The sequence below is a fragment of the Homalodisca vitripennis genome, unplaced genomic scaffold (genome assembly GCF_021130785.1).
Source record: "Homalodisca vitripennis isolate AUS2020 unplaced genomic scaffold, UT_GWSS_2.1 ScUCBcl_1954;HRSCAF=6225, whole genome shotgun sequence".
Taxonomy (NCBI): Eukaryota; Metazoa; Arthropoda; class Insecta; order Hemiptera; family Cicadellidae; genus Homalodisca; species Homalodisca vitripennis.
Genome location: NW_025778076.1, coordinates 43,607 through 70,086, shown reverse-complemented (window position 1 = coordinate 70,086; position 26,480 = coordinate 43,607). Strand labels below are relative to the sequence as shown.

At 35.9% G+C, this 26,480-nt stretch overlaps 1 protein-coding gene across 2 annotated transcripts in view; it reads right to left on the bottom strand.

Moving 5' to 3' along the window:
- Nucleotides 1-679: 679 nt before the first annotated feature.
- The window catches only part of LOC124371763, a 47,199-nt gene continuing 21,398 nt past the window's right edge, over nucleotides 680-26,480 (bottom strand). Inside the window, exons 5-11 of one of the 2 annotated variants that reach the window (XM_046830105.1) lie at nucleotides 26,088-26,214; nucleotides 24,383-24,468; nucleotides 20,216-20,395; nucleotides 18,849-19,004; nucleotides 17,495-17,544; nucleotides 8,273-8,492; nucleotides 680-853 (exon numbers count right to left, since the gene is read on the bottom strand). In XM_046830105.1, coding sequence (XP_046686061.1) covers nucleotides 703-853; nucleotides 8,273-8,492; nucleotides 17,495-17,544; nucleotides 18,849-19,004; nucleotides 20,216-20,395; nucleotides 24,383-24,468; nucleotides 26,088-26,214 — 970 coding nt within the window. In that variant the 3' untranslated portion in view covers nucleotides 680-702. The remainder of the gene's footprint in view (nucleotides 854-8,272; nucleotides 8,493-17,494; nucleotides 17,545-18,848; nucleotides 19,005-20,215; nucleotides 20,396-24,382; nucleotides 24,469-26,087; nucleotides 26,215-26,480) is intronic. The other variant, XM_046830106.1, reaches the window with a different exon arrangement.

Here is a 26,480-nt window from a genome sequence, read left to right as displayed (position 1 = left end):
GAATGTTACGATGCAAATTCCAGAAGGAGTTATAACGGTAAGCTAGCAGCTGTTTGTTGTAATTAGCAGCACAAACTAAGTGCAGGTTCTAATGAAGGCAATGATCAGAGTAAGCACATGAATGAAGGAACACATGCACGGGCTTGCTCCTCAGAAGACAGAGGGAGTAGGCAGAAGAGTGATCAAAACACCAGTAAGATTTGTTGCTTTTTGCTGCACAGTTAATTTCAAAGAGAAGATCGTGTATCTTGGAGTGTAGTTGGACTTTTGGGAACACATACAGGCAGTAGATCACAGGATAGAGCCATGAGCGATGGATGACCAACTTATAGCTAATGTTTTGAAGCCCAAAGCAGTGCTCAGGATGGTTACTCACAACTGTTGTTTGCCTCAATGGCGTGGTATGCTTCACAGTTTGCAAATGGGCTCTGCAAGAACAACAGTGGCAGAAAGTAAATTAGAGAGTTTGTGGCAAAATGAAACTGGCACTGAAATGTGCAGTGACGACGTAGGAATTGTACTCGCATTATGTTAGCATTTGTATAATAGCAAGTGTGATTTCCATATAAACCTATATTGGGTGATTAGTTAATTATGATCTTTTACCATCATAATATAATAATAATATGTGAATATAACTATATTTCAGATGATCTGCAATGTTACTTTCTATCCGCAAGTTCCTACTATTAGGATATGTTGTTAATGCATTGTAAACACCCTCACCTCAATAAAAGGGCAATACTTCCTTAGATTTTTCAAAGCATCTTCAGCGGCCCTTTCTTTCACCAACTTCTCGATATATGAGGTTGCTCTGCCAACCACTTGTCTGTCAATAAGAGCTTCACCAGTTCTCTGTAAAGAAACAGTAAAATAATAAATATAACAACCTTACTTTTTATTAATTAAATTTTTAACAGACATATTTCACTTTCATATGAATATAAAAACAACCAAAATTGGTTATTTTATCAGAGAGAGGTACAGGAAACACTGTTCCAGCAAAAATTGAGATATATAAGAGGCATGTTTTTTAAGCAAGTAGTAAAAAAAAATCAAGCAAACTGTTTGTAACAATATTATTTTGAAATGAAAGCCCACACTTGTATCTACTTTTCTACATAATTGCCATCAATATTTAAAGCACTTATCATATTTAAAAACAACCTTCTGTACACTGTCATCATAGAAAACGGTTGCCTGATTTTAACCGTTACTGGAACGCTATAATTTGTACGCTGTCGTTGATGCGGTGCTGACCTTTGAAATATTTTTTCTTAACGAAAAAACAAGTGGTAAACAAATCTGGCACTAAATTGGGACTTTTAGGAGGATTATCAGATTGTTCCTAGCAAAATGCTGTGATGAGATCCTAATTTAGTTTTGTCGCATGTGGAAAATTTCATTGTCATACAGGAAAACGTGTTTACTCAATAAAATTGTCCATACAGAAACTCTTCTGATAACGAAGTAATTGTGAAAGTGTCTATTCATTTTTGCTTTATCATTAACTTCACACACCAATTCGTAGGTGATCATTGAGGGTTTTAGATTGCATTTTTCATCATGAGATTTTTTTCGGTCATCTTTTAAAGCTCTTGCCCATTTGAATGCCATTACATCATTCATAATGTTTGTCCATACACTTCCACACTTCTCTTGGTGAATTTCAATTGCTTTCACGCCTTTAACACCAATAGAAACAAATAACAGAACTTACTTCACAGTCCATGGGATTCTTTCATTGAAAGGGCATTTGAAAATAAGCATTAACAGATGTAAAAACAATTGACATTTAACACTTTTTTTATTTTTGCCGTAATTGTGTTCTATGGCTCGCACAAGCACGGGACACCAATCATGCTGCAGCGGCGGAATTTCAAAACTGTACTTACTTAAAAAAAACACACACCTCGTACATTAACAGTGCCACATGACAAACTATTGTTATTAAATTTTTATATCATCACATTGCTATTCCATACATTGAATTATTCTACGAAAATCTAGATTAGCCACCAAATGGTACTTTCTACACATATGAAGTACTTGAATGTACTTGTATAACAAACAAAAGGTACAGTACCTCAAACATGGCCAGAAATATAACAACTAACATCACAGGGAGAGAAGATAGGTCACCACTGGCATTCTATAGTCATTATTAACAAGAGACGTCAGGGAAATGTCATTGTTAGTATATAAAAGAACAATTAAAAAATTACACATTCCAATAATGATGTGAAACTTTCTGTACTGGTGTTTCTGAGCATGCTCGACACCTGGAATAAAGCAATCTGGTGCATCATCGGTCAGTTGCCGATGACACGACGGTCAGCTGGGCTTACCAATTAGTCGTGATTTAAACAAAGTAGTCTGGAATACTCCAGTATCCGGTTCTGGTAGGCATATTCCCGTTAATAATAGGCAAGCTGGGGGGACAGACATTGGTGATGGAGTTGTGTACAACTATCGTAAAGAGTAGGTTCAACGGGTAGCAATGCAAATCATCTAGGCTTCCGAAACATTTTTCCTACTAGTATTTCTTCCTTTCCTAATATAAACGGTTTCCTTCACGGGCTAGAGACTGGTACAAGAGGGTTGGGGAACTAAGCACTAATAAAAAAAACAAAATCATGTTTTTTAAATTATTTGTGTTTTTATTTCGCAAAAAGGATGCATTTAAACTATTTTACAGCAAAGTTTCCACTAATATTTAATCACTTATTCGGCAGGTGACTGTCACCAGCAACATGGGACGGAGCACTGTTACAGAGTAATGTAACTGTTCTTTGATAGGAAAACTCCTCCATTTTTGTTTTGAATTAACGCAACAAAGATTCACACCACTTCATTGCACCACCCAAACTTTTTGTTTATTTAACAATAAATTCTCTTAAATTTTATTTATTTTGTTATTAAAATTTACAAGGCTATAATAACAACCAGTAATTACTGTGACATGTGAAACAATATATTTTTTGAAGTGTCCCACCTAAACAAGAAAAGTTACTGGACACTGCATTGTGGCATATCTCCAACTCAGAGATACCAATAAGTTGGTAGGTAGTTAAATGGGCATTGTTCGGTCACAAAATAGAGAACAATCTGATGTCTGGTCTGCTGACTCCAAAAATAGCTTTGCTATGACAGCTTTCACTTGTCTCAGGCCTGGGAGACCTTTCCAGTAAAGAACAGTCTCCTCAGCCACCCATTTTGTGACAGCATGTCTGACCACTTAGCCAAGTCACAAAAGTGTTTCAGGACTACGATTCACGACTTACCTTCATCTCTCGCTAACCTGTCTGCCATCATCTCATTTCCTGCATTTTCTTCAAGCCCCAGTACCCCCATCAGAGTAACTCTATTGTGGGTTGCCAGTGTTTTAAGTAATGTTAGTCAGTCCCAGACCACTTTGGACACAAAGATGCAGGTGCTAAGAGATCTAAATGCAGCTTAGCTGTCCGATAGGATATAGATCTCACCAGCCTTCTGTATTCTAGATAAGTTGATCCAGACACACAGACGTATGCAAGCATTTTGGCTTGAAAGACAATTGGGAAGGAAGGAACCCAGGGTTTATGAGGCCCAAAAGATTCATCCATTGGCACCCAGATCCACCCTTCATCTCTCCTTGATCCATCTGTGTACCAGACCTGTGCTCCCTTCTCAAAACAAGGGCCAACCTGTTGCCATTCTTGGCATTCTGGTATGATAAAAGTCCCGGAAAGGGTGATCAAAGCAGAATTGTTTCGGCATCATATCCAAGAAAAATACAAGCATATGTAAATTTTCAAAATTTTTGACTATATTCATATGCCCAACCAAGTGTATCAGCTTTCTTGGATCTGCCCCTTAAAGCAGTCTTACACAGCTTTCTTGGATCTGCCCCTTAAAGCAGTCTTACAGCACTAAGAGCCACCTCACCCTTCACATAAAGATAGATTGGAGGCAGCCCATATAAGGCTTCCAGAGCTGCTGTGAGACTAGAATCCATGGTTCCACCAATACACAGACAAGCTAGGCACTGACCACCTAGAAGTCCAGTCCTGTTTTCCTCAACCTATGGCCACCAAACATGACAGCCATAGCTGATCATTGGCTTCGTGATGGTCTTGTAGAGCCATCAAGGGCCTCATTACCCAGGTTCTACTACAGAACTGGCTGCTGGTAAGGTGAGCAACCCACTACTCGATGTAGTAACAACTTCCAAGTCAGCCTTTTATCAAGCACCATGCCCAGATATTTGACTTCACTGAAGAACGCTACACTGGTACCCATAAGGCCAGGGGCTGTAACTTAAGCTTTCTCCATCGGGTGATTGGAATTATAGCGGTTATGTTGTGGTTTAAATACGTTGAAATTCAATACATTATTTTTACTTTTTGCTATGTTCTGTTTTTACTACTGTCACATTTGCAAAGCCATTTTAAAACTATTACATGTGAATAGAAAATTTACTGCAGATCTGAATTTCAAATCACATACATGACTCATGCATGGGATTGAAAGTTAAAGGAGGTTTCATCTTACAAAGTTAAATTTTAGAGCTGAACTACTAAAACTTAACATAGGAATCAACAGATTAAGGTTACCTCAGAAACTACTACCAACGGTCGGCAGGCTGCTTACAAGGACACCCATCGTTCAAGAGTCAGCCATGCAAGGCACACAACCATCCTCGTTGTTGTTTGACTCAGATACACAGAGATAGCTACTGTACCCACCAGACCAAGCCATTGCCGGGCTGTGAGCCAGATTTATTGCAGGTAGGTTACATGGTAAATAATATTTAAATATTGTTGTTTAACGTTTTAATGGGTTTTCATTTTAATCATTAACAAAAGTTTAGTACGTACAATTTATTTACTTTCAACATTAACTCTAAAACAAATAAAACAACAATTCACTTAACACATTTATTATTTTGAAAATAATGCTACAAAAAGGAACTGTCGTTAAACCTGAACAAAACTTTGGTAGGATGGAAGCCTACAATAGGATGCAATATCCTACAATTTTATGATACAATGTTTCATCTTTTAAACACTCCCTTAAATGTAAAGTGTATTAAAGATAATGTACACCTTAATTTACAGTTAGTCACACACACATTTGCCACAACACAACAGTAAGAAAAGGAAGGTAAAATAGCACAGAAAAATGTTAAAAAGGGATGGTTTGTCCAATCATAAGGCATACAAATTCAATTCTTGACAGTTCATCCAACTTGCTTCAAGACATTTTCTTCATTTCTTTTCTTAAAGAAAATGAATGGAAATATCAAAGAAAGTCATTCATAATCACTACAATATTAACGTAATGAAGCACAACCCAAGCTGGTCGTACTGAATGGTTTTTGTATTTTTCAAAGAAAGTGAAATAATTTTACACAACTTTCTCATATTTTTACTGCCTGGACCTTCTCTTTTGGTTAGTAGGTACCTTCTCTCACTGGTACCTACTATAATAACTCCTTTTAACTTACTCAGTTTCTATATGAGAGATTTTTGGTCAACAACAAAGTACCTAACTTCATGATGCAATATCTGCAGCTTTGGAGTTATCTTCTTCTACAGCTTAAGGCCAATATAGTAGCCTTGGAGAGTCATCGTTATGAAGCAGCTAAGATATAAAACACAAGTTGTAAAGAACAACTCCACGTAGAAGACTAGATTCTGCACTGTGAGAAGACATTGTTATTGATTTCAACACCGTACCTTTCAGTTGGACCTAGTCTAAATGACTTATCTCAACACTGACGGCCACCTTTGTGGCATGTATACCATTTCACACGACACCTGAGTATTAAGGTGTCTAAATGTCTTAGTCTTTGTAGACAGTTTCATCTCATTACGAGTATTGTATAATGGAGTGGTCCAACCAACATGTGTCAAGCCACACCCAATGAAGTGGAAATCAGTAACTTTATTACAATAAATGGTGTCATACATTAATATATTCGCTGCAGGAAATGAGACGACATGAGACTGCTTCTTCACCTATATTACACTGTATTTTTATATGTTGTAGTCTTGGTGTCTCTGATGTCGAAACAATCTAAAGAGTTCATTTTGAGCTTCTTCATCACCAACTTTTATATGGATCTCTTCAGACGAACATGACTCCAGGTGTCAAATCAGTGACAGCATTGGATTCCAGATGCTGTGCTAAGAGGAAGGTGATACCCAGCAGGGTTCACTTCTAGCTGATTTATACCTTCCAGTTGAACCCACCACACCTGGGCACAGCAAAAAACCGATGTCACTTAAATCTGGGCAACCTTATGGATATCCAGGAGCGGCACATCACTAAATGTCGAGATTCCGGGGTCCATGGGCAATTCGATAGGTCTAGTCTCCTGTGGGAGAGACTGTTGTTGGAGTTGGTGGGGTTTATTCCCTAACCTCAGATGTTCTTGCTAGCCTCAGCAATGGTGTGCCACCCCCTGCCTACTTTTACTGGAGAGGCTGGTTCAGAGCTGACCTCCCCTTCTTCCAGGGAGACATGACTGAGATGTATTGCCCTAATTCTTCCTCATGGATCTCGATACGAGGCTGCCCCTACTCCCTAACCTTATCCATCCTGAATAACCTCCTGAATAACCTGTAACTCCAGAAGCAGCGTAAAGGCTCTTACAGGACTAAGTGCAATTTATAAGCTTCTTGTCCAAAGAGAACAGAAAAAAGGTGAACTGGAGATGAATTCAGCATTTGAAACTTAATTTTGTTTATAAAACTAAATTAATGGCAACTGGGTTTTGGGTTCAGAAAGGCAATGTGTACATAACAAAACAAAGTATAAAATAGGGAAGTTAGCCAATAATAAACCAACTTCGCTATTTAAATTCTGAGCTGAATCAATGCCATCTGTAATCTAGTAATCTGTCTAGACTACTACATCTGTCTAGTGGAAGCTCAAAAGATCCAAATTGCTAGTTTGGAACTAACATCCAAAGTTCCCTATTTGCAGTCATTAACCAAGTACACAGACTAACAGTTACCTCTCCAGGAGTTTCCTGAAGTGCACAAGGTGGAAATTCACATTAAGGTTCACTGCAGTGTCCAGCAGACAGAACAAATGGTAGTAGGATTATACTTGAAACTTGACAGATGCTCTTGTACTACACCATGTCTAAAAGCACAATATTTCACTACACGGACTCAAGAACAGTATTATTACTGTTAGAATAGTGTTGTTTTGTGCTGGAAGTTGGAAGGTTATAGACTCAACTAACTTCTTATCATTACTAATAAAACTTTGTCAGTGTCTTCCCAAGTTTCTCTGATGTTTTTTCTGGTTTAGAATTCTTGTATGGTTTGTATTACCATCTTCTTTCAATACTGAATATCTAAGAAAACCGGATCAAATACTCCGGCCTATTTACAAGGTCTGACACAACTTTTAAAGCCAGGTGTCAATCACTGGATGATCTGATAATACTTAATATCTCAATGATGCTCCCTGAAAGTGACCATGACAATATTCTTCAGATGGCTATTAATTTTAGGAAAATTTCATGTTCCATCATGTTCAACAACCTCCTAATATATAATAGTCCAATATTATCTTTTTTAATATCCAGTCTTTAATTTAACAAGTTCACAAAAGTGAAGAATATAGTGATCAACTATGTTCTTCACATGCCCATGTTCACTGAGGCTTACAAGCTCATGGACTCCACGTCAATACTCTGTAAGCTTTCCTACAGATTACTCACCAACACAATCCCTGGCTACCGCTTCCCTAACAGACCTTATGTTTGAGAGAAAAGTCCTAAGTTCCAGGCCCCATGAGTTCCTTTTTAAGTAAACTTGTAGTTCCTTAAATTATATCTTCATCAACAGTGAGCACTATACTAATAACTTGGAATCACCACAGACGTTGATGATCCTCACTTCATTTTTTTGTGTTTGCATAGTGATTTGGGTATGCTATCTAGTATTTCGTTGCTGACAGCTATCCCTGATCATATTCTGGCTAAACCAGTTAAATGCTGTAAAGTAAAAGCTAAAAATAAACATTAATTTATTTTATATGTTTTAGCGATAGGACACATTAAAGAAACAGACAGTTCATCTTGCCTCACAGCTTTGCAAATTTTTATTTTGTAGGTATAATGGACCTCAGTGGGATCGCTCAGTGGCCACCAATCCAAGGAGCAGCCCCAAGTGTTGGTTGACTCACTTATCTTGCGATAGCCACAACACCCACTAAACGAGACCATTGATGTGGTAATTACCATTAAAATATTCTTTTACTTTGTACTTACATCAGTTTGGAAATTGGATCCCTTTTCTTTTCGATGATGATTTCTTCCAAAGCTGGACAACTTCGGACCGATTGAAAGATCACCTCCTTCGGACAGTCTATCCAACTACGTTCATTGAAAACTTCCATAATGATGAGATTTTCAGCAATCCAAGGTGAAATTTCAATTTCTTCTTGATGTGTTGAAGTGTCCTGTTGAGGATTAGTTCCTCCCTGTTCATCTAAACAAAAGTCCATTTATATACACATTCCAACAACACACTTTCACAAAATAAAACACCTTTGTAATGAACAATGGGAAATTTTATGTCACATTCTGGAGATCGTACACGATATTGAGATGTACTGGGTATCACATTATCAACAATCCTGCAAGGATTGCCAGATATTGATATTAGTATTTTCCCTCTCTCTCTCTCTCTCTCTCTGTCTTGTATTATTATAAAGCTTAAATGGAGAGAAAGGTGGAGATCATGGACAATGATATGTTACTGTTGAATGCAACAGTATCATGTTTATCATCAATTCTGTAATGGTTGTCAAATATTCACAGATTTAAAAATCATAGTTTTACCACTTTACCTGATAAAAATTCCAGACAAGTTTTGAGGTTAATACAGAGTTAAACACATTCAAAGTTCTCTGGCTATCAGTGAAAATGCTCATTAAAGCATTATACACCTGTACCACAGACAAAGATTCTTTGACAAGCACATTTCAAAATAGCAGTGATCTCAGCTACAAAACTTATGGCATAAAGACTTATAGAGACCACCGACCACCACATCTCTAAACTGCCTCACCAATTTCTACCCTGGAGTTTTCAAAAGTTTTAAAGGCAAGATTTCAGATAAAATCTCCGAAAGATGCCGTGTGCACTGCTGCAGGAAGAGGCTGATCAGTGACCTTCCTACTGAAGGTGACTTCTTTTGGCAGTAGCATGGATCACAATATTCAAGGACGCAAGTTAAAACAGCACACTAAGGCAGAGTACTCAGGACCTCCATTGATGGCCAGGCAGTCCATCCTCTGGCTATTAGAATATCACAAGTCTGCAAATTATAAAAAAATTATTTCTCCTTTTTGACAATCTTGTCTAGACGTGCTTACTATAGATTTTCAGCAAAAAGGGACAGTGTTTTTCACCTGATGCCTCTCTGTGTAGGTATCACCAGCAACCTTGATCGGATTTATGATAAGTACAACTTTATCACACCACGTTCCCACCAGATCAGATCCATTGGATTAATCAGGTGAGCCAATGATGTTGAACTTACTAGTATAAAAATAACAATATTGTCCATGTTGTCAAAAGCATCTTCAATGTCCAGCAAGACATCCAGATTCATCTTTTCAGCCACAAACTTTACACCAATTGGTGCAAGGCAGTCACCAAATTTCTTAAGCTGTATGCATGCTGGTTCATATGTAAGGATTTACCAGAAGAGCCTCCTATCATATGAACCTTGCAACGAGTACATACTGAGTCTTAAAAATAAAGAAAAATGACATATTGACTAAATATTTAGTCAGGTTAGCCCGACCAATCGGTTATGTGTGACAACCATCCTAGACGATATCCAGAATAGAGGTAGGTGAGAAAGGATTAGATCCAACCCCCACTATAAGCAAACCTGTCTGACACCATCTTCTTCAGAAGGATTATAAGGATAAAAAAAATTCCCAGCAGGGATCACTTTTGGCTGGTTTATACCTTCCAGTTGAATCCACCACTGGGCACAGCAAAAACCGATGTGTCGCTTAAATCTGGGCAACCTTATGGATGTCCAGGAGCGGCACATCATTAACCACAAATGTTTAGTGATGAGCTAGGATCTTTTGCTAAGAGCTCTCGAAGCCTTGCATAATCCTGCACACTGTCAATATCAGTGCAGAATTTCTTCCAGGCTAGTCTCTTAGCTGCATGAAACTAACGGTTTATAACGGTAGCACTTCATGATATAGTCCACTCTGATATCTCAATTCTTAGTACTCCTAATTAGACCTCTATAACTTTTGTACTCAATGAGACAAGTTCAGAATACCACCTGGTTACCATGAATATTTTCCTGTTGACAACAGATCAGCTCTCTTTTAAAAAGATGTTCTGAACTTTTTTCACTTGGCTTGTAAATAAAGATAGATTTATTTTGGATAACGGTCCCACTGTACCTAGATCCAAGTAAAATCTGGAGAGATTCATAAAAAGCCATTGTGCACCTGATGAGACAACGAGAATACCTCTTCATCTAGACTACATCGGATCACTACTTGATAACCAGACTAAGCTCCTCTTTAGCGTAGGTATCTCTGATGTCAAAATGATGCAAGCAAGGAGTTCATTTCTAAAGTCTTCGCCGCTGACTTTTTATGAATCTCTTCAGACAGATGTGGACTCCAGATCCGAGGAGTCAATCTGTTCCAGAGTCAGATTTCAGATGCTGTACTATTTGGAAGGTGGAAGGTGAAATGGAGCTTAAATCAATATTCATATTGAATCAACCCTTCCCACCATAGCTACGTTATGTGTAGAAAATTTTATTGTGCTTTGAGGTCGTGCCTAAAACATCGTAGTATACTCGACAGGCATAACTTAGACCGACTTTAAGCAGTTCAAGGACACAGTTACATAGGTGCCTCGTATATAAATCACAGATGTCTTGCTGGATCAACCCACAGGATACGGGCCTGAGTACAGTGGATGGAGGCCCTTGGATGAGTTGACTTTGACAAAGACCACACAGGTGAGGCAATACCTGAAGCCTTGTGAGACAGGTAATGGTCCGACTAGATCAATATCAATATGTTCAAACCATGAGAATGGCAGAGCGAAAGTTCCCAATAGGCACTCAAGTTGGTTGGTGTTCAAGTGCGCCTGGTAATCTTCGATTTCTGAAAAGTGAGCCCAGAGTCAGCAGTCAGATTTTATCGAAGGCCAGACAGAACGTTGTTTCGCTAATCAAACTGTCGCATTTCCCCCAGGAATGTTGGGGTCAGTTTGAAATGCACGGTGACGCTAGTGCTGACGTATGTAGATAGAGAAAATACGAACTTCAATAAAAATATAATTTAAAAATACCTTATTTTTTACTGCACATCTAAAAATAGTATTTAATAAAAACGGAACTTCAAATATTAAAATTATAACCAAAACATTATTTGTAAAACTACGGTAATTTGTTAATTTTGTTATCTCTCTACGTTTTTTCATACAGCAAATACAACAAAAGCTTGTGTTAAGAAATTAGTAATTTGGGTATGTGTGTGTATGTGTATATATCAGACTCGTTGTGATGTACGGACATAAATACACAAGATAGTGACTGCAAGAAGAAGGTTATCTATTTACTATTCTTTAAACACAAAGTACTATAAAAACATGTTTAGCTAAGTATATGTAAGTTGTATACTGCCGATTAGACAATTATTATTATTATACAGGCCTAGCAAAACATAAAGCACAAACAGTGGAGAGAAAAAGAGAATATGACTTGAGACTGAAATACCTAAGGCGAGAACAAACTACAGCACACATTAACCAAGCAGAAAATAAATCAAAAGCGCTGTGGCAGGCAATAAATAATGAAAGAAAAGCAACTACTAACACAAATGATCAGCTAAGTCTTCAGCTAAATGGAAAAAACAACAAAGGACCCACACGAAATAGCAAACTCCCCTTAATGTATATTTTGCAACAATAGCAGAAAAACACACTCCAAACAAACAGTAGCAACACTAATCCTGCAAACCCTGACCCAGCTCCAGTCACAAATGAGAAATTACAGTTCTACTTAACAACAAGCGAAGAAGTAAAAAAAGCTATAGACTCCTTAAAGCCTAAAACATCGTCTGGTATTGATGAAATATCCGCAAAACTAGTTAGATGTAAAGAAGAACTGATAATACCACTAACTAATATAATAAATAAATCCCTACAACAAGGTATCTTCCCAACTGTTCTGAAGACCGCCAAAATATATCCAAAATATAAAAAAGGACCACGAAGTGAACCTGGCAGCTACAGGCCAATATCACTCACCCCAACATTCTCCAAAATAATTTAGAAAATTGTCCTTACCAGACTCCTAAACCATCTCGAATAGCATAATCTACTTACAAACAAACAGCATGGATTCCTTAGGGGTAGGTCAACAACAACAGCCCTGGTACAGCTGACAGAACACATCATAGACCAACTAGAGGAAGGTTGTTCAGTAACTAGTCTATTCCTTGACTTTAGTAAAGCTTTCGACTGCCTCAATCACGATCAGCTAATACAAAAACTAAGAGCCCTAGGCGTAGGAGGTAAAGAAGCAGATTGGTTTAAATGCTACCTCAAGGGAAGAAAACAACTGGTAGAAATAAATCACACCCAAAATTATACAAACTATAAAATTCAATCAGCAACAACTGAAGTGAGAAGAGGGGTGCCTCAAGGATCCGTGCTCGGGCCAGTGCTCTTCCTCCTCCTCACGAATGATATGCCAAACTGCCTGGATGATGCCTGTTCTACTATAATGTATGCAGATGACACTGTGCTTACCATCTCTAATAAAGTCAATGAAATGCTCGCAATAAACACGACTGCAGGCTTCAACCAAACTAAACAATATTGCACAAATAATGACCTAGTATTAAATGAAAATAAAACCGTACAATTTTCAACACAAAAAACAAAATTACAAACTTAGCACCTCTCCCGGACCTGGAAGTAAGCAATATGACCAAATATCTAGGCATCACAATTGACTCGAAATTGTCATGGAAGCCTCACATAGACCAACTAAGTAAGAAACTCTCCTCAAGTATCTATGTAATTCGCAGAATTAAACAAATATGTAGCATGGAGGTAGCCAAAGTTGCTTACTTCACTCTTTTCGAAATGCACCTAAGATACGGAATAGTATCATAGGGAGGAACATCAGCGTCCAACATGGGAAAGATTCTTATTCTACAAAAAAGAGCAATTAGATGCCTAGCAGGACTACATCACCAAGAAAGTTGCCGGGAATCTTTTAAATAACTAAAAATTCTCACAACAATCTCACTCTACATCCGGGAAACCATTCTGCATGCAGTCACTTCACAGCAGTTAAGACATAAGGAACTACATCCATATAACACAAGAAATGCCACAAACTTCGCCCTGCCCTTACACCGCTTAAGCCTCTCTGAGAAGAAACCCTAATACCAAGGAGCGCTGTTTTTCAACCACCTGCCCGATCATCTAAGAAATCAGCCACCTCAGTGTTTCGCGAACCAACTAACAAAATGGCTGCAAGAAAGGCCCTACTATTCAGAGTCCGAATTCTTGAGTCAGAAGTCAGAAGTCAGCATGCTTTATTCATGAACTTTAAGTACAGAATTTGCGTCATAAATTAATAAAAAACAACATATACTATCAATAACAATAGTAAATAGAATGGTGAAAAATGTTTCTTCTAGAGGATCAAAATTCCTGTGATTGTCGCCATCCGTAAAACTCAGTCATGGAGTAAAATGGGTGGTCAAGAAGCCAGTTCTTCAGCAAGTGACGAAACTGTTGAATGCTTGCAGTCTTCAGCTCTGGAGGAAGGACATTCCACATTCTGGCACCTGCATAGCTGGGTTTCTTCTCAGTCATTGTGCGATGGTGTGTAGGAAGGCTGTAATTGGCTGACTGTCTTGTGCTGTAGTCATGAATCTGAGCTGCGGTTCTTATGGGGCTTAATGATTTCAGATGTGAGTATGTTACAACTTCCAAGATATACAGATTTACTACAGTCAGGATTTTTAGGTCTTTGTATTTGCTTCTGCAAGTTTCTCTTGACTGGAGATCTCCAAGTATTCTTATAGCACGTTTTTGGAGCAAGAGCACTCGTTCTAGATTACCCCTTGTAGTTGCTGCTCCCCATACTTCAATACCATAGCGTAAATGGGTCTCGAACAGGCTGTAATAGGCGATCTTGGCTGTATCCACGTCACAGATGTTCTTAATCCTGCGAATTACAAACAGGCTTACACTTAGCTTGTTGCACAGGAGATCGATGTGGGGGGTCCAGGAGAGGCTTTCATCAATTGTTACTCCCAAGTATTTGGCAACAGTAACTTCTTCAAGGTCAGGTAACTTGCCTACAGCCTCTCTGTGCTTGCCTAAAATAAGTTGCTTAGTTTTTGTCTCATTTACAACGAGGTCGTTCCTATGGCAATACTGAATTGCCATGTTAAGAGCAATATAAGAGGTCACTTCAAGATGTTTTGGATTATTGTTGCCCAATAGCAATACAGTGTCATCTGCATACATTAGTGATCTGCAATAGTCTTTTAGATATCTTGGAAAGTCATTGGTAAATAAAATGAAAAGTACTGGACCCAGTACAGACCCTTGAGGAACTCCCCGTGTGATGCTTTTTGGTTCAGATTTGATTTGTTGCATAATCCCCTTGCTATTATGCATAAGTTCAACCATTTGGCACCTCCCTGTCAGGTAACTGTGAAACCAGTTATAGGCAGTCCCTGTTACACCTATCGCACTAAGCTTAGCCATGAGGTGTTCGTGGCTGAGGCAATCGAAAGCCTTGCTATAATCTAGTAGAATAGCAGTGGTGGTGTTGCCATCTTCAAGTTGATCAATAAGGAATTCTACCAGACAGATTAGGGCGGTGGTTGTTGACTTGCCTTTCAGAAATCCATGTTGCTGGGTTGTAAGGAGTTCATTTGTCGTTACATGGTCTATGAGTCTGGTTAGTGTCAGTTTTTCAATTATTTTAGAGAATGTTGGAACTAGAGAAATCGGTCGATAATTTGAGGCTTGGGTTGGGGATCCCTGTTTGAACAATGGGTAGACTTTGGCCATTTTTAGAGCAGATGGGAAGTTTCCAGACAAAAAAGATTTTTTTACTATGTCTACTATGGGGTCAATTAGCTCTTCTTTACAAGTTTTTAAAAGCTTTGCTGAGATTCCATCATAGCCTGATGAAGTTTTTGGTTTCAGACTATCCATAACTCGAGACACCTCCTGTCTGGTTGTTTGGTAGAGGTCTAATACAGGAATATCTGGATTTTCAACTGGTAGTAACATTGCTTGGCCAGTAGTTTGTCCATTGTTATGGATTGTGTCATCAGCTATGTTGACAAAAAAGCTTCTTGTCAAAGAATTCTTGAGCACCTGACACAGTGTAGCGCAAGACAAGAGCTTCCTCTGGACATCAAAAAAACAACTTTGTATTATATAACTATGACACAAAAACTTTTTACATTGTATAAATTTTACTAACCACAACTTTTGTTTTATGACGCATGTACTATTCTCTATGAATATGTAAATAAAGAAAATTTTCTATTGAAGCGGTTAATCTCCGCAGATTCGATTGTCGAATCCCATAGGTCGATTCTTGAATACAAAATTTTGTTCAAGATCGGTGGAATTGAGATTCGGCTTCAATACGTCAATAGTTCAGACAAATAGTTGTTGGGCAAACTGATGGGATTTCCACTAGCCATCTTCTAACCAATATTGCTATAAGAACAAAAAATTACCTGTGTAGGATTTGTCGGCCGCCCATCTGCAAACTGACGACAATATTAGTTCAGTCAAGGTTTGGATGTGACTGTGATATTAAACCATAAATTCACTTCCTTTGTTTTAACTTGTAATCTGACGACCAATCGGGAGAGGTGTGCGGATCAATCGTTCACAAACTCAATTGAGACGATTGGTTGGCCGTCTATAAACATGCTGTCCACACACATAAAACAATTCGGCGACATCAGTAAAATTCACAGATTGTCAATCTTCATTCACTTTCACAGATCACATTGCATAAAATATGATGTTGTTGCTTTTACTTTTTTTTATGTTTGGGATTAATCAAACCTTGTTTCAAGAAGCAGTCAAATTATTTCTTAATTTCACAAATACTTAAAGGCAGATATTTGTTTTTTTGAGATTTTCCCCGTCCTACAAGGAGATTTACGTCCATCCGGAGTTACTCCCTTGTAAGGACAGAGTCGCTCACCCGTCAGCAACCCAAGGAGCCACCAAGCTTAACTGTATTACCTTGCAGTAACCACTTTACAATCACCCAACAGGGATCACTTCTGGCTGGTTTACACCTACCAGTTGAACCCACCACTGGGCACAGCAAAAAACCGATGTGCCACTTCAATCTGGGCAACTTTATGGATGTCCAGTAGCGGCACATCACTAACCGCAAATGCTGAGATTCTGGGGTTCATGGGCAATTCGATAGGTCTAGTCTACTGTGGAAGATGACTGTTGGAGTTAGTTGGTGGTGTTTGTTTCCTTACCTCAGAGGTTCTTGTTAACCTCAACAAGGGTGTGCCACCCCCTGCCTACTTTGACTGGAGAGGCTGGTTCAGAGCTGGCCTCCCCTTCTTCCGGGATGACTTTGAGATGTAGTGCCCTAATTCTTCCTCATGGATCTCGATAGGAGGCCTATTCCCTAACCTTACCATCCTGAATATCCTATCACTCTGGAAGCAGCTCAAAGGTTCTTACAGGACTAATTGCAATTTATAACCTTCTTGTCCTAAGAGAACGGAAAAAAAAAAAAAAAAAAAAAAAAAAAAAAAAAAAAAAAAAAAAAAAAAAAAAAAAACACTTTACAAGGTTTTGGTGAGTTTACAAACAGATAATAGTCACGGTTGTAAGAATTTGTGGAGTTAGATGGTATATAAAGGAGTTTTTCTGATTTCCTCCAAAATTTTAATTTAATATTTTCTTCGTTTTGCTAATACTTCAGATGAGTTTTTAAAGCATTTTCGTAAATATACATTGCTATTAACCAGTAAATGCAATTAACTAACACACCGAATAACCTGCTGAAATTTTGGACATTTTCAATCTCCTCTCAATGAAACACATTAAACTGATATTTAAACTACATTACAGCAAGCAAGTTACGTTAATTTTATGAACATGAGTTTAATGAAAGTTGAGCTTAGACACTCCAATATTGATATATACTGAAAAATAAAAGTTTTCTACAGTACCACAATATTCTCTCAATTAATGAAATGAATATGAGTATAAATTTGAATAGGACACCTAGTGAATTGGTCAATTTTTAATAACAATATTATCTAAAATACAATAAAAGAAAGGAAAAAAAAACATAAATCTAAACAAAAATCATTGATAGTTCTAATAACACTACTATTTATATAAAGTCAAAACAATAAAAAAAGAATTAAATAGTTAATAATGACAACTCATACTTACCATTAACTGTACTTTTTCTTCGATCGCCAACTAACTCACTCTCCAAATCACTAAAAAAATTATCAAGTATTTATTTATTATATTATTAAAACAAAATGACAAAATGACTGCATACATATATTAAGTAACAGAAAATGTTTTAAACAACGAAACCCTCCGAAACAAGATAGTTTAGAATTAGGTTTTTTGTAGCATTTCTAGCTTATACTCCACCTATTTCATTATCAAATAGTAGAATTTCAATGAATATTTCAATATTTTATAAAAAATTAAAAAAAAATAAAACCTTTTTTTTCTTATTCTTAAAAATAGCAGAAATACTTCTATTACGGACATTGACCGTTTTTGCCAAAATGGAAGATGTCTATACAGTAGATACGCCAGTGTGCAAAAAAGTTCACCAGTCACGCAATCTACAACTTGGAGGAAATCATTGACAACTAACTAAAGAAATAAAATTCAGCCTTGATATCTGTAAAGTCAAATTAAACTTCGACATCTGAAAAGCCGATTTTCATCAAACATGATTTTATCATTTAAAGACATTTTAAATATCCACAGTAATTGAAAATATTCACAAAGGCATTGCACAATTGAGTTTCCTTAATTAAAATTTCAATAATTCCTTAATTAATTCACTTTACCTAAATATTTTGATGTCAAAATGTGTTTTTTTGTAATCTTGTACTAAAAAATAATTAGCGTTCTTTCTATAATTTTATAACTTATGCGTGTTTTAGAAAACATATTTCTACTGAAAAATTAAGAAAATCTTTTTCTACATAATATTCTACAAATTTTGGATATTTTGAATTTTCTTACATTTTTTACTGCTAAATAAAAGGAAAAAAAAGAATACAACATTAATAAATTTAGGTAACTGTTTCTAAAACTGCATTTCACGAGAAAACATTATTTGCTAAAATGTATATATTAAACAGGTTTAGTATTTGTTTTACAGATTGTTTAAAAAAGGCTTGCAATATGCACAAAAACCGGACCCCATCTAAGATATTTAGCTTGGTTGCAGTGCTAGGGTTAAAATAAAACTAAGATGAAAATGCAAGAGGAACCATTATTATGTTCAAAATAAAATTTTGACCCTGGATGATGTATACTAGATGTAGTATTAACTTTGAACATGTAATCAAATGTGTGCAATATTAATGTTAAAACCAATAAAGAATTATTCTTAACTATTATTTGTACTTTGGCATTCTCTGTTAATATTTTACCTTTCATTATACCAGAAAAATAAAGTAAAGCACAATTAATAATCAAACTATTTCATTTTTTTACAAACCAGTTTTATCTATACATTCTTCATACAAATTACAGTATAAGATTACTTTACCTGCCAGGTGGGAACAGGCGATACTTGATGGTCTCCCCACCACACTTCAAAAGGTCCTGAAGTATCTCCCAAGGTTTCTCCGGGAAGTAAGCCATTACCCCTCCGTCAGAGCAGCCAATCAGTGGTCTTCCTTTCATTCCTACTGCACTGCAGGCTCTGCAACATAATAAAATACTGTATACAAAATAAAATAGTAAATTTGAAATATATCAGACTATACTGTACTATATCAAATACTCAGTGCTCATTTTCAGGTGGAATGCAATGGAAAGGTCTCTTTCACCAGTACGAGGTTTAAGCTGCAATCTCATTTTTTTGCATTTTGCACTGTTTAGAAAAGCTCTTGCAAAAGTGCAACAATAGCAAGAAAGAACAACTAACCCCAAGAAGTATATCGTTAAAAAAAGGTTAAAGCGTACAAATGTTTCAATGATACTAAGATTAAGATTATATTTGTAATCACATTTGATTTCATCTAAATAAAATATCAAGACAGTGCGCCGCCAGCTGACATGTCTGGTTTGGAAAGCATCAGCCTAGAGTGCAACGAAAGGCCATGCTTAGTGCTATGACAGCGGTGCGTATGCACTGTGGCTGATGTGCATACAAACATAAACAAACGTTGTATGCTCCTGAGCATCTTCTCTTGAAATCTGTAAATAGTACTGGAGATTTTTTAAGTTTATGTTATGGTCAGATTTTATTTTTAATGACAGACAATCGTAGATGTTAGGTAGCCTATAACCAACTTAAGCACTTTGTTACTGTTATCTATTGAAGGTCCCAATAACGTAAATTCATTTCAATTAGGACAAAGCTTAAAAATAAAGGAGGCTTACAGATTAATGAGATTGGTTCTTAAACTAGGACCTAATTACTTTTCTAAACAAAACACTAACTCAACTTACTTTCTGGTGTAAAATCAAGCTTGCTTTACTCGCAACGTTGTCTAGCAAAAATAGCTCATACCATTCAAAATACAATTTCACAATTTTTCCAAACGTTTACCTGTAGTATAGTTCTGTCCCCTTTCTTCAGCATAAAAAGAACACCACTGAACGGAAGAAGCATCTTTTAACAATCTTTTCTTTGTTTAAAACTATACTTTTTAAAGAAAAATGAGAAAAAGATTTTAAAAACTTGTTTCAGTTTCGACTAGTGGTATGAGAATATTTAATAGGATATTCACATTCAAATCTCATGCCATTAGTCATATCAGTTATTGTTGACATGACAGAGATGCAGATAGAATCAATAAAATTGTCTGCATTACATCACATAAATATAACTCAAGTTTCCAATTTAGTTCTACAATTATATACACAAAACTCCATTCATATGTATATTTTTACAAATTAAGTACTTACCGGTATATTTCAGTACGTTGTGATTTGTCGACATTAAATATGAAGAGATCTGCCTTAGAACCAGTGTTTCCGTGATTCTTTATATAGTCGAGCAATTCCCTAGCTGAAGAAACATAGTCCACTGCCCCTTGTATATTATGTACAAAAGTACTTCCATCCCGCTTCCGTAGACAAACAACCCTAGAAACAAATAAATTAGCCCTGTTTATGTGACTTACTCCAAGTCACTCCAATATTGCTCTAAAACTGTACCTGATCTGAGCTAAATCTGCTTTCATCCAAACGTACACCAAATATTGTTCACTTAAAAGAATGGAATGAAATAAGATCTCATAATATAAAAATTTGCAATGATATAACTGTGGATCTCGCTAATAAATTGCAGCGATGCCAAAATTATTGTAAACGTACGCTTTGTATTTGATTTATCATGTCACGCACGTTTATATTCTAAATTCTAAAATTGGCCGATATAAGATTATAAATTAAATTGGTACATTCTACTCTTAACTATATGATAAGAATCTTGATCCAGAAGAATAAATATCCATAAAAAGTACCTACAATATTTTTTTTATTTTCTTATAAGGTATTGAGTTAATAATGTAATAAACACGCTACCACGTTTAATTTTACAAAATTGGTTCGTAAAAACAACTACACAAAGATGTGTGTTACAGTCAAACAAAAATGTGAAATTTATCTTACCCCAAATGTAAACGCTGCTGCCAATCATCATGACATTGAATTAAATGTCATTATTATTTCTCTGTACCGTTCCCCTGAAGGTAAAAGTAAATGTCTTTCTGGACAAGTTAGATCAACTTCTGAGATTTTTAATCAGACTTAGGCCTAAATGTAAAGTAATAATTTGTGGAGATATTAATGCTGACTTTGATATCCGAAACACCTCAAAACCTAGTGTAAATGACTTTTTGAACTGTCTCCGGCAATATAATTTGTTTTGTGTAAATAATTTGCCTACTCGTGGAGAAGCCTGTTTGGACAATGTTATTACTGACCTCTGCCCTAAAAATTACGAGCTGCATATTTTTGAACCTTTGTTGTCAGATCATAAGGCTATTCAAATTATGGGTTTGGTTGGCGGAGAATAGGCCTATCAATAAGAAGACTGATGGCCCCGGTAAAATAAATTCAAGTAGGCCTTCGATTCAATTTGCAAGAAGGTATACAACTGTGAACCTGGAGGGGTTTTAAATACTGTTTTAAGTAAGGTAGACTGGAATTTTATTGCTCCTCAGAATTGTAACTTAACAGCAGAAGAAACTTTTGATTTGTTTTATAATACATTTTTAGAAAATTTTTAATCAATGCCATCCAATGCAAGAGATAAAGATTAATAAAACCTAATAATAGAACTAAAAAGCAAAATTTTAAATTGGTATACCCCAGAGCTAGAGAACATGAAAAAGCAAATTTTGTGTTGTCATGACATTTATAATAGAACGAATAATGATAATTTACTCAACTTGCTGAGAACTCTTTAGAAGGCGCTATAGACTGGCTATTAAAGAAGCAAAGAGACAGAGTAATGAAGATTACATAGAAAATTCAGTCAATAAATGTAGAGCAGCATGGACAATCATTAACAAGGCATCGGGGAAGGAAACCCTACGCAGTCGGTCCAGTAATATTCTGCTGATGAATTCAACTCACACTGTGTGACAGCTATTGAAGAGATCAGTGCCAAAGTGAAAAGTTCTGTGAATAGTGCAAATCAATGTCTTAATAAGTTATTGCCCTCCATTTGAGGAGTGTGTTTTTTGTCCTGTCACTGTAGATGATGTTCGTAAAATTGTTTTTATCTCTAAAAAAATTCCCATTTCTAAAGATGTGTATGGATTAAGTAGTATTTTAATTAAAGCTGTTTATTGATTATATAATTGAGCCTTTGACATATTCTATTAATTGTTGTGTATTGGAAGGGATTTTTCCAACATGTTTAAAATTTTCAAAAAGTTGTACCTGTGTATAAAAATGGCTCACTTGATTGTCCGAAATAATTATAGGCCCTATCTCATGTGTACCAATCTTGTCTAAGGTAATTGAGAAATTACTTAAACATCAAATATGTATTCATTTTGAAAAATCTCAAATTATTTAGTTCTAGTCAATTTGGTTACCAGCACTGATTGTTCAACGGTTAAAGCTGTAAATACTCTTGTAAATAATGTTCTCTTAGCTTTGGAAAATAATTGTTGGGCTCAGATCACACTTTGTGATTCTGAGCAAAGCATTTGATTGTGTTAGACCTGATATACTGGTGAACAAATTGGAATTCTATGGGTTTCGTGCAAAGAATTTGAACATGTTAAGGTCCTATCTTGCAAATCGCAAACAGGTTGTTATGGTTAATGGAGCTTATTCCCAAGTGGCTGATATAAATATAGGTGTGCCACAGGGATCTGTGTTGGGTCCTGTTTTGTTTATTATATTTATTAATGATTTAAGTTTTAATGTCTCTAGTTTTACTACTATATATGCTGATGATACCACTTTGTTAAATAGTCACACAAATTTGCTTTACTTAAACAACTTGGTAGAGACTACAATGAATGAAACTGTTAACTGGTTTAATGTAAAATGGTCTCTATTTAAACGCAGAAAAAACAAAACAAATGTTAATAACTCTTAAGAATATTAATAGGCCTATATTTGAATCTGAAGTTTTTGTTAAGTTATTGGGGATAATAGTGTGACAACAGGCTATCTTGGAAATAACACATTGATTATGTATGCAAGAGATTGTCTAGGGTTATTTACTTATTGTGTAATTTAAAAAAAATAGTATCACAAAGGTATATAAAAAATGGCCCTAACTTTGCATTTTTTGAAAGTATTATTAGATATGGTTTAATAATTTGGTGGTAATGGTACAGGCATTGATCAGGTGCTAGTAATCCAAAAGAAGGCTGTGAGAATTTTAGCGGATGCACCTGTGTTAGATCATTGTAAACCTTTGTTTGTAAATATTGGTGTTTTAACTGTTATAAAATCTGTATATTTATGAGGTATTAGTAGATGTAAGAAAAAAGTCACACATGGTTTTGAAAAGAAATGATGTTTCATCACTATAATACAAGAAATAAAGATAAGTTAAATGTAGATAGAGCTAGATTAGGTAAAACCATGAATTACCATACAACCTTAGGCATTAAAATGTTCAATTTGTTACCTTATGCTGTTCAAACTTTACCATGTCAAGTTTTAATAATAAATTGTATTCTTGGCTAAAAAAATAGACCTTTCTATAATATTAATGAATATTTTAGCTGTGAGATCGTTTCATAACGGATTTTTTAACTTTAGATTAGGCTAGTAATTTAAGCCTTAATATTTGACGAAGCCTATTGTAATTTTATTGAAAAATTATTAATGGCCAATAAATTGTCTATTGTCTATTGTCTATTGTCATGGGCCTAATTACGGAACCAACCCGGACCCTCCCCATTGCAGCTTATAAACATCTCCTCATCTAGGTTGCGTCTCTTATCACCACCTCAGTATGCGTGACATAGCCCTCCCTTCATTGTTTTTCCTTAACGAATCACTAATTAAGAAAAGATGCAATATCTGAAATCCTTGCAGGTTTCAATATTTCAGGTCAGAAATGTTGTTCCAATAAACTTGTAGGTTAAACAGAATTATTATGTAGTTTCATGCTAGTTAGGTTATATCAAATTTAGTTGTTAACATACAGAAATAATCCCTTCCATTGTTTTGTGATAATGTAATGTATGAAAGAAGCCCCAAATGTTATGCTTGTTTATGCTCATGGTTTAGCAAACAGCATATACTATTGTGCGCTTGCCGCCTCCTGCTTGTGTCACAGCTGAGGTCTACAACATTTCACTTCATTTCAGTCTTAAAGTAGCATAAAATGGCATTTCATTCTAATTTATTCCCCCAGACATCCATCCACCTAAGGTTAAATGGCCAAACCCCCAGAAGAAATTTCTGGTTGCGCCCCTCTCCTGACTGGACCAAACTGATAGCTAATGTTTATCTCTCAAATATTGACAAAAAATTTATATTACTTACCGCATGTGTGATTCTACAAATATTCTTTGTCAAAAATTCTACTTTATGATTTCAGTATTTACACCAGAAGATATCAACATGACAGATAAAACTTGTTTTACTTACTTGTAAATATGGCTCAGAGATGGATCAACATTGCTTAGAAACGGTGGAAACGTCTTTTTTTTTCCTGGCATATAACTGTCCTTAAGCTGTAAAAAAGTAAATAAATTCCTTAGTAGTAGTGGCTTGCAATACATTATTCTTTTATATTAGTATAATTTATCACATTTTTATTTTATATTATATTTTTGTAGCTTATGTCAACCACAACTTTATCACTATTCTTTTAAATTCCTTTCTCAATCCCCTTCCATTTTCACTCACTTACAATTCCCCCCTCTGAAAACAATCTTTTATTAGAGTCTTCCATTGTTAAAATGCATAAGTACTATTTTGTCAATTTCAAGATTTTCTTTCAATAAAATATATAGATGGATTATTTCGACGTGAAACGTTCCTTGGTTGCGCAGTGGACAAACGTTACAGCCCGCTGATCAGCGCAGATTGTCAGTTCTGTCTGCTCCACCAGTTAAGTGCATGGCTAAAAACATAATTATCAGTGCTTAAAAGAGACACCGCAAGTGTTTCGGTTTAGAAAATTGAACAAAAACTGATGAAATAATATAGGTCTACAACGTTTATGTGGAGAACAGTACCCTGAAGTTTATGTTAACGAAGCACAATGAAAGCGTAGACGCGTATCAAAACGAAATCTGCAATAGTGCTAGTAGTCTACCAGCTGCACCTGCCTTTCCGCTCCCCTTACTCCACACAGCCCCTCATACCCCTCACAACTCCATGCGCAAACCATTTCACGTCTAAATAATCTATCTATAATTTGTTTATTTCACTGAACAATTTATGGGTGTACACAGTTACAATCTCGGTTCACTAACAAACTGTAATATATTTTTTCCATATATTTCTCTTTGTTTTGAAATTATACTACATGGATAATATTAATTTAAAAAATAATAAAAGCTTTCAGGTCCCTGTTTAACCCTTTAGTTTGGTTTCATGGTGGCAAAAATGCCAAAGCTAATGTTTAAAAACAGAAATTTATACGTTGCCAAATGAACAAAAAATATATCCGAGATCATGCTTTTGAGTAAGAGATGAATCTAAGTACACTATGAATAGTTAAAGACATAAGCATATCACAAAGTTGTGTGTTTTTTATTTCCTGTAAATAATTGGCTGTGAAAAACTCTTGGTAAATGGATGCAACATTTGCTCATAGAGAGGAATAAATGGAATCATATAGCAAACTCCTTAGGTAATTTTCAATTATAAATCATTTGTGCAACCGATGTATACAACTATGGACAAAATATGGAAACTCCAGATACAAAGACGCAATAAAAAAAAATGATTTTTACAAACGAAGATGATCATATCGGGTGACAAATTTATGGCTTGGATTGAACGAGATGTATGCAGAATCATTCACATTAACCACTTTGAAAAATAACACAAGATATGAGAGTAAACACACCCATTGTTTTAATGGCCAAAATTACATAATTAATCAAACTGAATTTACAAAATCCACTGTATTCACTAAATTTGGTCCCAGTAACAATCTGTATTTCCAAAATTGAAAAATATAGCACATGAAAAATGGATTACGTCCGAATCTTCAACAAAACGTATCTAGTTTAGGATCGTTCAAAATCTTGCTTATGGATCAAAATGTTAAAGAAATGGTTGACACTTGTATACTGATTAAGAGATAAATTCAATGAGTCTACTTTGAAGCTTAGTTTACCTCAATATAATAGTTGGTGGTTCGCAGCTCCTGAAAGAGCTTGTACATTGCATCCAATTCTGCTTCTATGCTTGTGTAACCTTGGCCTTCACGCACACAATTCCCAGCAACCCAGAGTCTTGCTTTGCTGCAAACATCAACATTCAAGGTCTACAGCTCATTATAATTATTCCATTAAGTGGTTAAAAAACCACAAACATGGTCGGCAAGCTAGGCCTACCGACCATGTCATGTGGCAATTTAATCTTAACCCTTCATACATAGCTTACATGCATTGTAATCTAGAGTCATCAGTTGCAGGCAACATGTAGACAGATACACACTTTGTATACACCAAGCACATAATATAACTTAAATTGATTTAGCCACATAAAAAGAAAGCATGGCAATTCT